The following is a 14,489-nucleotide window of genomic DNA, read 5'->3' as shown; positions in this document are numbered from 1 at the left end:
GACCCTTTCCCACCACTTCCATGGAAAGGGGTGTAGATTCTCAGGGACGTTTCCCCTATTTCAAAGATCTGCCTGGATGGAGATTGGAGGACCAAAGGGAAGTCCTGGCCAGGAAAACCCAGGTGCACGGCATGTCTCTCAAACATCAGCATCCCTGGCATTCAGTGGCCAGATACTTGTTTGTACAGACTTGTGTATAAAGAACCCGGTTACAATGTTTTGTTCCTGGGTAAGTGTCTACTTGCCACTGGTATCAGCCAGTAGTTACCCAGCCTTCTATGAAGTCTGTAATCTCCTGCTGCCTCCTCCTTCATTTCCTGAATGGCTTGTCCGGGGGCTCCTGCATTAATCATGTCTTTGAAACAACTCAGTCACGAGCACCTGGCTGAGGATGTATGGGAAAGGGGTGTGTGCGCGCCCCTTCAATATCCCCTGTCCACTGCATGTGCAGCCACGATGTGTCACGTAGCACAAAGAGTGCTCAGAAAGTGTGACAGCAGAACCGCTCCGCAGCTTTTTTATACTCTGTGGACAGGATCCAGAGATTGGAGACTGACAGGCCAGGTGTCATGGGAAACAACATACCAATCCCTTTTCTCTAGTGCTGTATTGAGAGGAATACTGAGGTCAGGGAAGCCACCAAGATGGCTTTCTATAGGCCGTCATCCCACCCATCCCGGAGCTCTCTGTGAACACAGTCACTTTGTAAAGACTGCTGCCTGCCTTGATCAAATTCCCCTGGTCCAGTTTTCATCCTCGGAACCACCCCTCCCATGGGTCCAGGCCTTAGAGCCCATCTCAACCTCTCTCTACAGAGAGGAGATCGGTAGCTCATGTCATCTCGGATACAGGAGCCAAAGAGGGAAGAGGGGCTTATATTTTTAATCTCCCTCTTCACCAACGCTGGATCCCTATGTTCAAATGACCCTTCACTTGACGAACACCCTGATGATCCTCACACGCAGCTGTTTGCTTTTCACGCTGTACACGATTGGGTTCATCAGGGGTGGCACCAGAAGGTAGACATAGCCTAGGTAAATCTGAAGCAAGAAAGTGTGCTTCCCAAATCTGTGTATCACAGTCAGGCCGATCATTGGTATGTAGAAGAGCAGGACAGCGCAGAGGTGGGAGACGCAGGTGTTCAGGGCCCTGAGGCTCTCTCTTCGGGACGCGATGCTCAGCACCGTTTTGAAGATCATCACATAAGAGAGGAGGATGAGCAAAGAGTCCAACCCCACCGTGGAGAGTATCACGAAGAAGCCATAAATGCTGTTGACGGAGATGTCCGCACAAGCCAGCTTCATGACATCCTGGTGCACGCAGTAGGAATGGGAGAGGACATTGACTCCACAGTATGGGAACCGTTTGAGGAGAAAGGGCACTGGAAATGCCACAAACAGACCTCTTAGCACAAACACCAGCCCCATCTTGGCTATTCGCGGCAGGGTTAGGATGGAAGCGTATCTCAGTGGGTCACGGATTGCAATGAAGCGGTCAAAGGCCATTAACAGGAGCACAGAAGACTCAATGATTGAAAGTGAATGGATGAAGAACAATTGGGCAAAACAAGCTTCAAGGCTGATCTCCCTAGAGTTAACCAAGAATATACCCAGTATTGTCGGTGCGGTGACTATTGATAGACCAAGGTCTGTGATGGCCAACATGGAAAGGAAAATGTACATGGGCTCATGGAGACTCAGGTCTGTTTTAATAATGTACAGAATAACTGCATTTCCCATCATTGAAACAGCATAAATAAGGCAGAAGGGGATGGAGATCCAGAGATGGATGTCTTCATGTCCAGGTATCCCAGTGAGAAGGAACACAGCAGGTTTGAATTTGGTGTCATTGGAAGCTGCCATTAGGTACTGGGCAGGTCTGGGGAGTTTTGAATTTTCCTTCCTAAGAGGAAAAAGAATAGAAGACTAAGCAATATTTTACTAGGCATCATTTTTCTCTCAGAAAGTAGAGGGTAGTTATGACACGAGAACCCCAGTAGCACAAGGAAGATGAATATAAACCTCGTGGATTGACACATATGATAGGAAGTTAGGGACCATCAGACTGAGTGAGACCTGTAGTCCATGTAGCCCAATATCTAGTGGCTAGTACCTGGCCCTGTAGATGAAAAGAAAGAAGCCCTGCAACAGCCAATTTATGACTTGCTTCCAGGGAAAACTCCCCGCTTCCCGAGACCCACAAGTTAGACCTGTTTTGTAGTGTAAATTGGGACCATTTATAGACCTTCCAAGTGTTCTGAAGATATTCACTCCTGAAATTAGATTGTTTGGTTACTCATATAAACTTCCAGGACTCTTCTTGAGTCCCTGTAAGCTCTTGGCTGTATTGATATACTATGGCAGGGAGTTCCACAGTCTACTTGAGCACTGTGTGATTTGACACGTTTGAAATTCCAAATTCACATTTATAATGATGTTTGTTACATTATGTATTTATGTTTTATACGTTCACCACTCCTGTGAGTACAAAGTATGCCCCAGCCTCTCGGCAGTACATGCAAATTGTTAGGTTCAGGTTGTGCATTCAACAAAATTGTGCTCAAGAGGCATCAATTAAGATTTGCATATGTACATTCTATGAGAACAGGGCTCTATTAACTTTCCCTTGCTGAATGCTCCGACTAATACACTCTGACCTCCCTCCCACGCGACTCCCCCCAAAAATCCCTAAAAGAGAAGCTGAAGTGCTTTTCTGGTCGGTATTCACTAAATCTGGAGCTGCTACTCTTCACCCTCACAGGACCTGCATTCTCTGCCCATGCAAGGAGCTGCAGAATTCTGTCATGTTAATTAGCTAATACAGGCAGTTACCTCAGTTGGGCAGAAAATGGGATGGCATCAAGAACGGGTGAATAGTGCAAACACTAAAATTGCACGAGGATCCAGTTGAGTATGGAAATTTTACCTATGCATATACAATAGGCGATGGATGTAAATTGCATACAACCACTTTAATATTCTAGATCTCAACTTTTAGTCTTGGGGCGATTCTTAACTATTACTATGGCTCCAAGAACAAGTGCAGAATTGTCCCAGGACTAAGCTCTACTCTTTTCTGAAACATAGATCAGTGAATCTGCTCCCTCAAGATTTGGGGGGAATTTTATCAGAATTCCTGAATGCATGACCCCATAGCGATGGCTTCAGCTCAGTTATTAAAAAGGACACTATCACTCAACTAATATGAACAGAGATTTCATAGCACAGAATCATTGGAAGCAGTATTTGGAGCACATCTGAAGAACTTTCTGAACTGAAATCCTTTAAGCAGTAATATTACCTTGGCACCATTATTTGGAGAGTCCAACAATTCTGCTTCTGGCTGCTGATATGCATGAGTATATCCAATAGGCAGAACCAAATCTGGGATCTCTGGAGCTTAGTACATGAGTCTCTGCAACTTGAGCTATAAAGCTAGTTGGCTCTTAGCTAAGTACGTAGAACACACTCATTCTTTCCCTCTAAAAGGGTGCATCTATACTGAACCTGGAGCTCAAAACGAGCAATGCAATTTGAGTTACACAAGTTTAGCGTATTTCAAGTTAATTTCGAAATAGCTTATTTTGAATTTTGAGATTGTCAATGCAACACTGTTTTCGAAATAAATCCCTATTCCGAAACATCCCTTACTCCTCATGGAGACTGTTATATTTCGAAATAATGAGCACACACAAAAGATGCAGAATAGCTATTTCAGAATACCTCTGATAACCCAAAATAGTGCTGCAGTGTAGACATAGTCCTAAGCTATGTCTAGACTGTATTCTAAAACTAAAAAAAGATATGCAATTTGTGCTTCACAAATTGCATACCTTTTTTTGATTTAATTTCGAAAGAGGCTATTTCAAAATTTGGCATGTTTACATGGCACCAAATTTCAAAAGAAAGTGCTCTTTCGAGCCATCCCTTATTTCTCGTAGAATGGAGTTCACAGAGATGGCGAAAGAGCACGTCCGTTTTTTCAAAAAACTGTTTGAAATAGTAGACATGTTCCATGGACGTGGTGTTGCTATTTTAGGATACTTCTGGTATCCCAAATTAGCAATGCAGTCTAGACATACTGCTAATAGCCTAAGTGCCACTAAACAGCACAGCATATCACACAGAGAAGTTGTGTGGTTTACACATGCATGACATCAAAGTTTGGCTTGTAATATTTCTGTCAGGATGAAAAGTTTTGGCATAAGATTTCACATCTCTACATGAGTACACACGTCAAGCCAGTTTTTCCCTCTCTCGTCTACTTTCAGAGCTGATTTCCCAGATCAGAGTGAGATCTTGGCCTGAGACAGAATTTTGATTATGACTAATATGTATGAAGAACAAAAGGCAAAGAAGCCTTGTGCATTTCTCCCAACCAGAAGGGACTTTTAGTACAGTGAGGGTATGTCTACACTAGCTCGTTAATTCGAGCTAGGTAGGCAAATCAGGCAACCAGAGTTGCAAATGAAGCCTGGGATTTAAATATCCCGGGCTTTATTTGCATGTTCCCGTCCGGCCGCCATTTTAAAATCCCCCTTAGTTCAAACGAACTGCCCACGGCTACACAAGGCAGTTTAAAGTTAATCCGAACTAAGTCCTTAGTTAGGATTAACTGTTACTCCTCGTGGAATGAGGTGTAACAGTTAATCTGAACTAAGGATTTAGTTTGGATTAACTTTAAACTGCTACATGTAGCTGCAGGCAGTTTTTCAAACTAAGGGGATTTAAAAATGGAGGCTGGACAGGAACATGCAAATAAAGCCCGGGATATTTAAATCCTGGGCTTCATTTGCAACTCCGGTTGCTTGATTTGCTTACCTAGCTCAAATTAATAAGCTAGTGTAGACATGCCCTCAGACAAATAAGGGATGAAGCTAAAAGTATTATAGGGCAGAGGCATACTGTATTATGTGAGCACACATTTCTTGACTGCTTCCGCTTGTTATTTCAGAGCAAAGTCCAGCAAAGAGCTGGGGAGTGGCAAAGATGGATTGATAGGTTTCTGTAGATCTTGAGTAACCCACTGTAAAACAAAGGCAATGACCCCGACAGCCCAGCTGAGTCCTCTACCGCTGCACAGAACAGCTGCCAATGCAAACAGCCTGAAGCCTTCGCCCTGCACTTGGCATGTTACAGACAGTGAAACCTGCCAACGTACCCAGTTCCTGCTAGAAGGGAGCCATAGCACCAGAGGTCTTCACCCTGAAGCACAAGGAGTCACCGGAGAGGTTGCACGGGCAGCAGGCAGTGTGTGTTCAGATAGGGAGGCAGCTGCCTTATGCAGCATGTTTGTACCTTCCCTTGGGGCCACTTGGCCATCAGGGATCCTCAGCTGCTTGGCTTCGTGTGCACCAGCTTTAACCCCGTCACAGCCAATGGCAAACAGCATTGACAAATCACAAGGGATGTGCAGTGTTGCTATAGAATTAGCCTGCAGAACCGGCCCTGCAGAAGTCTCTACTCCTGGTACCAGGGGATGTGATCTACGGTTCCACTGTTTCTATGGTTCCATTTTGTGGTGCTTTTTTGTGGTGGTATGGCCTGGTACTCAGTACCGGCACCTCCAGATGCAGTACCAGAACCTCCAGCCAGAGCTCAACAACTTTTCCCCTGGAGTGCCAGCACTTTTTTTTTAAACAGAAAAAGCACCTGCTTAGGAGTGATGAAGGGTTAACACTGATTCTCTCTGAGTTGTGACCCTGCCAAATATATTTATTGTTATTTTTATTGTTGTTATTATTGTTGTTATGTCAGCCATTATAATATATATTAACGAGCCAATAGACCATCATAAGATGGAATTTTCGGGTCTCTCCTCCACGTCCGTCTCTCTCGCTCTCTCCTCCTCCTCCTACTGCCTCCCCCTCTCGCTCCCTCAGCTCTCCTCTGCCTCCTGCCTCTCTCTCTCTGTCTCTCTCTTTCTCTTCTCCTCCCCCTCCTGCCTCTCACTTGGGGGACCGTGGAGCCCAAAAAGGAGCAAGCATCGCAAGCGGCTGTTCGGGCTCCACGCTCCCTGTGCTGCATGGGGAGTGTGGAGCCCAAACAGCCACTTGCTTCTGTGCGATGGCCCAGCTGAGCCGTGCAGAAGTCAGCTGAGCGCCACAACGGGAGGCGAAGGGGGGCAGGGCGGTGACATTTATAGCCGGGGGGGGGGGTCTGGAGTCACAGTCATGCCACACCTCACCGCCCCACCCCCTTTTGCCTCCCACCATGGCACTCGGCTGACTTCTGCGCCGCTCAGCTGGGCTGCCGTGGGGGAGCAAGCGGAGCAAGAGGCCATTTGGGGTCCCCCATGGCGGCCCGGCTGAGCGGCGCAAAAGTCAGCCAAGTGCCATGGTGGGAGGTGAAGGGGGGCGGGGCAGTGACATACATGTAATTCTGCATTCAGATCTTGTGTTCAAATGAAAGAAAAATGAAAGGAATGCAATGAAGAGCCACCAAAATAACTGAAGGGCTGGAGAAAATGCCAGAGAGTAAGGAACTCGAATTGCTAAATCAGTGTAACTGAAGAGAAGGAAGACAAAGAGCTGACTTGATGGTCATGCAAAAGCTCCTTCAGAGGCACAAAATACTGGGTACAAATGGTCTCTTTAATCTATCTGGGAAATGAACAACAAAAAGCAACAGCCAGAAACTGAACCCAGACACATTGGCTATGTCTAGACTGGCATGATTTCCTGCAAATGCTTTTAATGGAAAAGTTTTTCTGTTAGAAGCATTTGCGGAAAAGAGCGTCTAGATTGGCACAGAGGCTTTTGCGCAAAAGCACTTTTTGCGGAAAAGCATCTGGGCCAATCTAGACATGGTTTTGTGCAAGAAAGCCCCAATCACTATTTTCGCCATCGGGGCTTTTTTGCGCAAAACACTTTTTAGCTGTCTACACTAGCCCTCTTGTGCAAATACATTTGCGCAAGAGGGCTTTTTCCCGAACAGGAGCAGCATAGTATTCGCGCAAGAACACTGACAATCTTACATTAGATCGTCAGTGTACTTGCGCAAATTCAAGTGGCCAGTGTAGACAGCTGACAAGTCTGGAAAAACTCGCCAGTCTAGACGCAGTCATTAAGTTTGGAAATGAGTATAGCATTTGGAAATGATGGTGGAATCTCACAAGAGGCCCAAATGAAGCCTAGATGCCATCCTGGAAGATAGATTTGAGATGAACAAATGTTAATCATCTATGAAATAAAAGTCATTGGGCTCACTACTAGAGTAACTGGGGGTATGTCTACACTACAAAGTTAGTTCGAACTAACGGATGTTAGTTCAAACTAACTTTCATAGGCGCTACACTAGCGCTCCATTAGTTCGAATTTAATTTGAACTAACGGAACGCTTAGTTCCAACTAGGTAATCCTCATTCCACGAGGATTAAGCCTAGTTCGAACTTGATAGTTCGAATTAAGGGCTGTGTAGACCCTTAATTTGAACTAGTGGGAGGCTAGCCCTTCCCAGCCTGCCCTGGTGGCCACTCTGGCCAACTCCAGGCAAACTCTACTGCCCCCCTCCCGGCCTCAGAGCCCTTAAAGGGCCAAGGGCTGGCTACACAGTCAGCCTGGCATTGAATGCTTGGCGGGAGGGATTGAGGTGCCCCGTGTAGGGCTTCATCAGCCACAGCTGCAGTGGGTAGGCGGCATCCCCCACCAGGCACACGGGCATGTCCACGTCCCCGACCCTGATGTGGTGGTCGGGGAAGAAGGTCCCGGCCTGCAGCCGATAGCACACGGAGGAGTTGCGGTACACCCAGGCATCATGTGCTTTGCCGGACCAGCCCACATTAATGTCCGTGAACTGTCCCCGGTGGTCACACACGGCCTGCAGGAGGATGGAGAAGTACCCCTTGCGGTTCACGTAACGGGACGTCTGGTGTTCCGGGGCATGGATGGGGATGTGCGTCCCGTCGATGCCCCCCCCCCCCCCCGCAGTTGGGGAAGCCGAGGGCGCCGAATCCCTGGATGACGGCGTCCGGGTCGGCGAGGCGGACCACCCTGCGGAGCAGCACCCGGTTGATGTCCTTGACCACCTGCGGAGAGACACAGCACAGCGCCAATCAGTGGGGCGCCCAGGTGGCTGGGAGCGTTCGTACCCTGGCAGTGCCCCGCGCCCCACTACCGGAAGCAACCCTCCTGGCGGCGTGTAGTACGGCCGGGAAAGACTGACCCCTCCGGTGCGGGGTGCTTTCGCCTCCCCCCGCCCCCCCTTTGTCCCTGGGGCGGCCCATTCCTCCTTGCAGCCCCTCTCGCCCCCCGGCGCAGTGGCCGACGAGTGCCGTACCTGCATGAGCACCGCCCCGACGGTGGATCTCCCCATGCCGAACTGGTTCCCGACGGATCAGTAGCTGTCCGGTGTGGAGAGCTTCCAGAGGGCGATGGCCACCCGCTTCTGGAGGGGGATGGCGGGCCTCATGCGAGTGTCCCTTCTGCGCAGAGCAGGGGCGAGCCACTCGCAGGGCTCCAGGAAGGTGTCCCTCCTCATCCTGAAGTTCTGGGTCCACTGTCAGTCTTCCCAGCGCTCCAGGACGATGCGGTCCCACCAGTTGCTGCTGGTGTCCAGACGCCAGACGCGGCGGGGCATGCCGGTGCCGGGGCGCCGCCGCGGCGGCTCCACGGCACCCGGGGTGGCCAGGTGGAGAGGCAGGGGGCTGACGTGTACCAGGTGGTGCCAAGCAGCCTCGAGCCATTGGTGGCAGACTTGCAGCAGCAAGTCCAGAACGTGCACCAGAAGGTGCAGGGCGAGCTCTGGCTCCATGTTGCCACCTGCGGCGGCATCCCCGATGGGAAGCACCGACACAGACGGGCACAGAGACCGACGATTTGCTGTCCCTCGGCGAGGTTGGCAAGCAAGCGGAAAAGCTGAGAACCGGCTGTCCAGGGGGTCCCTTTAAGCTCAAACCTCAGATAGCCTCAGACAGCAGCCACACAAAGCAACTACTGACCTGATGCCCTGCCGGAACCGGTTTCAGCTGCCCTTAAGTGCGCACCTGCGTCCAATCAGTGTGGACGCGCTAGTTCGAATTAGCAAAACGCTAATTCGAACTAGTTTTTAGGTCTAGATGCGTTAGTTCGAATTAACATTGTAGTATAGACGTACCCTGGGAGAATTGTGCAGCCTGTAATATACAGAGGGTAACTAGAGGATTTAAAGTTCAATTCTGTCCTGAAATTCTAAGGCTGTATAAGAACATAAGAACTGCTCTGTTGGGTCAGACCAAAAGTCCATCTAGCCCACTGTCCTGTCTTCTGACAATTGCCAATCTCAGGTTCCCCAGAGGGAATGAACAGGACAGGCAATCATCAAGTGACGCACCCACTGTCGACAAATTCCCAGCTTCTGTCAAAAAGAGGCTAGGGACACAATCAACACCCAGCCCAGTAAATAGACTTTGATGGACCTATCCTCCATGAATGTATCTAAGGTTGCGTCTACACAGAAGTGTTATTTTGGAATGGGAAGGAGACCCTTGAAGAATTCCACAGGGATTTCAACTACTTATACTGCACCATCTGCCTTAGCCTGGACCAGGGCACACAAGAGAGCCACTTCCTTGACACTACAGTACAGTTACATGGCAGACACATTTCCACCTCTTTATACCAACCATTACACTTACCTACATGCCTCCAAGACACATTTTCCAATCAACTGTTTACAACCAGGCCCTAAGATACAACCGGATTTGCTCCAAACCCACACACAGAAGCAAACACCTACAACCTATCCTAGAAAATGACTCCTCACTCTCGCAGGCCTTGAGGGCCAGGCCAATCACACCTCCATCATACTCATCCAGGAACCCATCCCTGTACTCATCCCTGGTGCCAACTCCGTCGTCACATGTATACAAGCGACATCCCAGGACTTAACCACGTAAGCCACCACATCAGAGGCTCACATAATGGCACAGCCACCAATGTGATCTATGCCATCAAGTGCCTGCAATGCCCCTGTGCCATGTATATTGGCCAAACTGGACAGTCTTTGCAAAAAAGGATTAATGGGCATGCATCAGATATTCAAAAAGGCTAAGATATTAGGGAACATTTTAACTTCCCCAGGCACTCACTAATGGATCTCAAAGTTACCTCTGCCTTCCTCTCTCCCGCTGCCTGCAGCAGGGAGCCCAAGCTGGTGCTCACACTTTGCTTCCCCCCCTGTGAGGTTGGAGCACCTGCCTGCTGGGATAGGGAGAAAACACTGAGCCTCCCTGCCAGATCTGGCTTGCAAGGAAGAAGTGGTGCCAGAAACAGCTCTGCATGCTTCCACTCCCCGTCCCCTGACTGGCTGGAATCCAGCCAATGGGAGCAGTGGGAGGCTGTGCCCGGGCACGGTGCCTGGGAGCGAAGGGTGGTACAAAGTCAGATAAGTCCCCTCTTCCCCTCATGCCCATACTCTGTAGCCCCATTCCTCTCATCCCCACATCTCCAGTCTGATCCTAAACCCTCTCCCCAGGCCAGACACTCTACCCCCTACCTGCTCCTGCACCATTCTTTGCTCCTGCACACTCCCCTCTACCCATACACCCTACTCCCAGCCTACTTCTGCACCTTCTCCCCTGGACAGACATCCTACCCCAGATTACTCCTGTACCCTCCTCCCTAGCTAGACACTCTACCCCCTGCTACTGCTCCTTCACCCTCCCTTACTCTTTCACCATTCTCCCTGGCCAGAGACCACACTCCTAGCCTGCTCCTGCACCCTACCTCCCACCCAGACCTTGCACCTTCACCCCCTCCTGAACCCCACCTACTGCCCAGATCCTGCACCCCCATTCCTATCCCACTCACTGCAACCTGTCCTGCAAAATGAATGCTTCATTTTTGTCCCCACCCCAAAACCTGGGGGTGTTCCATAAAATCCACTAAGCTCAGAACCCCAGAAGAGTAAATCTGGCCAAAGAGAAGCCCTGAACCTCAATCCTCCCTGTCCCATCCCCCCCCCCCCCGTATGGGGGATGGAGAACCAGGGAAGTGAGGTGTCTCAGTTGGGGGGTACCTCAGTGAGAGTTGGGGGGGGGTTGAAGGTTTTTTTTTTTTGCTTCTCACTTGTGTGGTCCCTGACGGATTATTTTCTGTGGGTCAGTGGCCTCTGATACCAAATAGCACTGCCATTAATAAGAACAATGTTGAAATTGTTTGAGCTGGACATAAATTAACATTTAACATTGTTTAAAATGAAGTTCGATAAACTAAAATGCGAAAGTTAAAGTGCTTAAACGCTTTATTTATTTTGATTAATATTTCCCTTCTTACTGGCTAAATTAAACTGTTCTCCCTAGCTGCATCACTAGCAAAATTGCTCAGGCTTAATTATGTAATTAACAGCAAGTTTCCATTAGCAACTGGTGGCTCACAGAGACGTTTGCATTGAGCGGAATGGGCCATGGGCCAAAAACTTTGAGAACCACTATTTTGGGAATGTGGGTTACACTTGCAATGACTTACTCCCAGATTGGAATACTGAAAACCAGAGCACCCTTTGTGTGGTCACATTAATTAAGTTTTCTACAGAACACAAAGTCTCCTCTTTCCCAGCCCTATCTGCCTCCTGGACTCAGGACCCCCACCGTCCTGCTTGCTGGGGTCAGGATTAGTTCAGTCTTGCCACATTTCCTGCCCCTCCTTTTCCCCTGAGACCTCACCCCACAACATTTCTTCCCCCAGGCCACATCACCCTTCTCCTCCTATTCTCTGAGGTCCTGGTCCCCAGTAAGGCTAGAGACAGGATATTGTAAGAGCTGATCAGGGAAGCCAGCCTGCTGTGGGAAGCCCCAAACTCTCCACCTTCCCATGGTGGTGTGTTTTGGGAGGGAGCATGAACATGGGCTAAGGGCTGTTCATGCCCCCACCCCCTCACCCAAAGTAGGTTGAAGATCATGACTCCCTGAGAAGCTCTTACCATGGCCAGTGGGTCAGAGGGTGGGGATGGGGGGGAAGGTCAGGAGCAGGGGGTGGGCCTCAGGGGAGAGAAATGGTGGGGGAAGCGCTATGAAGAGAATAGCAGAGGAGGTCCAGAGTGGATGGGGTCCTGCTTTTGCCTTTTAAACATGGGATCACCCTATTCTAAATGGACTGGGTTGGGAGAGGACCTAGAGGGGCCTCTGTGGGGGAGAAAGGGATGATGTCCCACCCTTTGCAATGCTGGAAAGCACAAATGGAGAGGCTGGGGAGGGAATCTGGGCTTGAGTTTCCCACCAGATTCCTATGTGTCAGAACCACCCCCCCTTCCTTCTGCTCTCCCAGTGAGGAGCAGGCTCAGCGGGTGTGTTGTGTGCAGAAATATCAATGGGGCTCCCTGAACATCTTGTCCTGGGTCTCCTGCATGGGAATCAACACACAAATCCCTTCTCAAGAGAGCTGTATTGAGAGAAATACAGAAGTCAGAGCAGCCACCAAGATGTCTTTTTATACACCATTAACCTAGCTATCCTCTGGCACTCCTTGAACACTGTCACTGTATAAATGCTGGTGCCTCCCATCGTCAAAGATTCCACCCTCAAAACCACCCTGCCCATGGGTCCAGGCCTTAGAGCCCATCTGAGCCTCTCTCCGTGGAGTGGAGACCAGTAGCTCATATAATCTCAGCTGTTGGGAACAAGAATGGAAGAGGTGCATGTGGTTCATATTTTTCGTCTCCCTCATCACCACAACTGGATCCATTGGATGAGCTAACCCTTCACTTGACGAACACCCTGATGATCCTCATACGCAGGTGTTTGCATTTCACGCTGTACACGATCGGGTTCATCAGGTGTGGCACCAGCAGGTAGATGTATTCAAAGAGTAACTGAAGCCACTGAGATGAGCTACTCCCAAATCTGTGTATTGAAGACAGACCGAGCATTGGTATGTAGAAGAGCAGGACGGCACAGAAGTGGGAGACACAGGTGTTCAGGGCCCTGAGGCACTCTGTACGGGATGTGATACTCAGCACTGTTTTGAGGATCATCACATAAGAGAGGAGGATGAGCAAAGAGTCTAGCCCCACTGTGGAGAGTATTACGAAGAAGCCATAGATACTGTTGACTGTGATGTCCGCACAAGCTAGCTTCATGATGTCCTGGTGCATACAATAGGAATGGGAGAGGACATTATGGGACACCATTTGTGCTCGACAGTATGGGAACCGTTTCAGGAGAAAGGGGAATGGGAATGCTACAGCCACCCCTCTTAACACACACACCAGTCCCATCTTGGCTATTCTCGGTGTGGTTAAGATGGAGGCGTATCTCAGTGGGTCACGTATTGCAATGAAGCGGTCAAAGGCCATCGACAGGAGCACAGAGGATTCAATGTATGAAAGTGAGTGGTTGAAGAACACCTGGGCCAAACAGGCATCAAAGTTGATCTCTCTAAAGTTAAACAAGAATACGCTCAGTGTTGTCGGCATGGTTGTCATTGATACACTAAGGTCTGTGAGGGCCAAAATGGAAAGGAATATGTACATGGGCTCATGGAGGCTTGGATCTGTTTTTATAATGAACAGAATACCTGTATTTCCCATTATCACAGTAGCATAAATAATGCACAAGGGGATAGCAATCCAGAGATGGATGTCTTCGTGACCTGCTATCCCCGTGAGAAGGAATGTTGCAGGATTGGATTTGCTGTTGTTGGCAGCTAACATCATGTACTTGGTAGATCCGAGGAGTTTTGAATTTTCCTTCCTGAAAGAAAAAAGAATAAAAGACTAGACAATATTTTACTAGACATCAATCTCGTCTCAGAAAGTATAGGGTAATTATAACATAAGAAACCCCAGTAGCTCAAGGAAAATGAGCAAAAACAATCTTGGATTTACATCTCTGATAGGAAGTTAGGGACTTTCAGATTGGGTGAGACGTGTAGTCCATGTAGCCCAGTATCCAGTGGCTAGTACTAGAACCTGCAGATGAATTAGTGGACACCCTGCAATAGGCAGCCATGAGATGAAGTGTTCCCAGGAAAGCTACCCCCTCCTAAGACCCAGAAATTAGACCTGTTTCAGGTTGCAAATCAGAACTGTTGATAGACGTTCCAAGACTTTGCAGAAAATCCTCACAACTGAAATCTGATTTTCTGGTGACCCATATTCAGCCCCTCTTTGAACCCCAGTAAGCTCTTGACCCTGTTGAAATATCGTATCTGGGATTTCCATGACCTACTTGAGCACTGTGTGAGATACCAATGATAACTCAAGCATACAATTGCTAGCTATCCATTTGTGAGAGTGGCCCATTTTATGAAGTCATGGAAAGTGAATGGAGAGAACTGTTATGTTAGGAGCAGCTGGATGATCCAGTTCTGTTGATTCTTTCCTCAGACCCTATGCTATCAACACTCCTAAATATCTTCCAGACACCACTGATTCCCCAAGGAAGCTACAGGATATCAATAATCCTCCTGAAAGCACCATCCTTGCAATCATGGATGGAGAAGCTCTTAACACCAACATTCCACATAATGATGGGTTATTAGCTGTTAGGAACGCTATCCCGAATGATGCCACAAC

At 48.7% G+C, this 14,489-nt stretch overlaps 1 protein-coding gene and 1 pseudogene across 1 annotated transcript; both read right to left on the bottom strand.

Annotated features, from left to right (window-relative positions):
• Positions 1 to 903: 903 nt before the first annotated feature.
• Positions 904 to 1,895, bottom strand: LOC102462857 (olfactory receptor 51G2-like). Its single transcript, XM_025189378.2, has one exon. The coding sequence runs from the start codon at positions 1,860 to 1,862 to the stop codon at positions 930 to 932; it is 933 nt and encodes a 310-aa protein (XP_025045163.2). The 5' UTR covers positions 1,863 to 1,895; the 3' UTR covers positions 904 to 929.
• A 10,674-nt stretch (positions 1,896 to 12,569) lies between these two features.
• LOC102462620 (olfactory receptor 51G2-like) lies at positions 12,570 to 13,639 on the bottom strand (annotated as a pseudogene).
• Positions 13,640 to 14,489: the final 850 nt, after the last annotated feature.

This window comes from Pelodiscus sinensis, chromosome 1 (genome assembly GCF_049634645.1).
Source record: "Pelodiscus sinensis isolate JC-2024 chromosome 1, ASM4963464v1, whole genome shotgun sequence".
Classification (NCBI taxonomy): Eukaryota; Metazoa; Chordata; order Testudines; family Trionychidae; genus Pelodiscus; species Pelodiscus sinensis.
This window is presented reverse-complemented; position numbering and strand designations above follow the sequence as displayed.

Coding starts and splice junctions, on each gene's coding strand:
- LOC102462857 (XM_025189378.2), bottom strand. CDS start 1,862: ATGGCAGCTTCCAATGACACCAAATTCAAACCTGCTGTGTTCCTTCTC.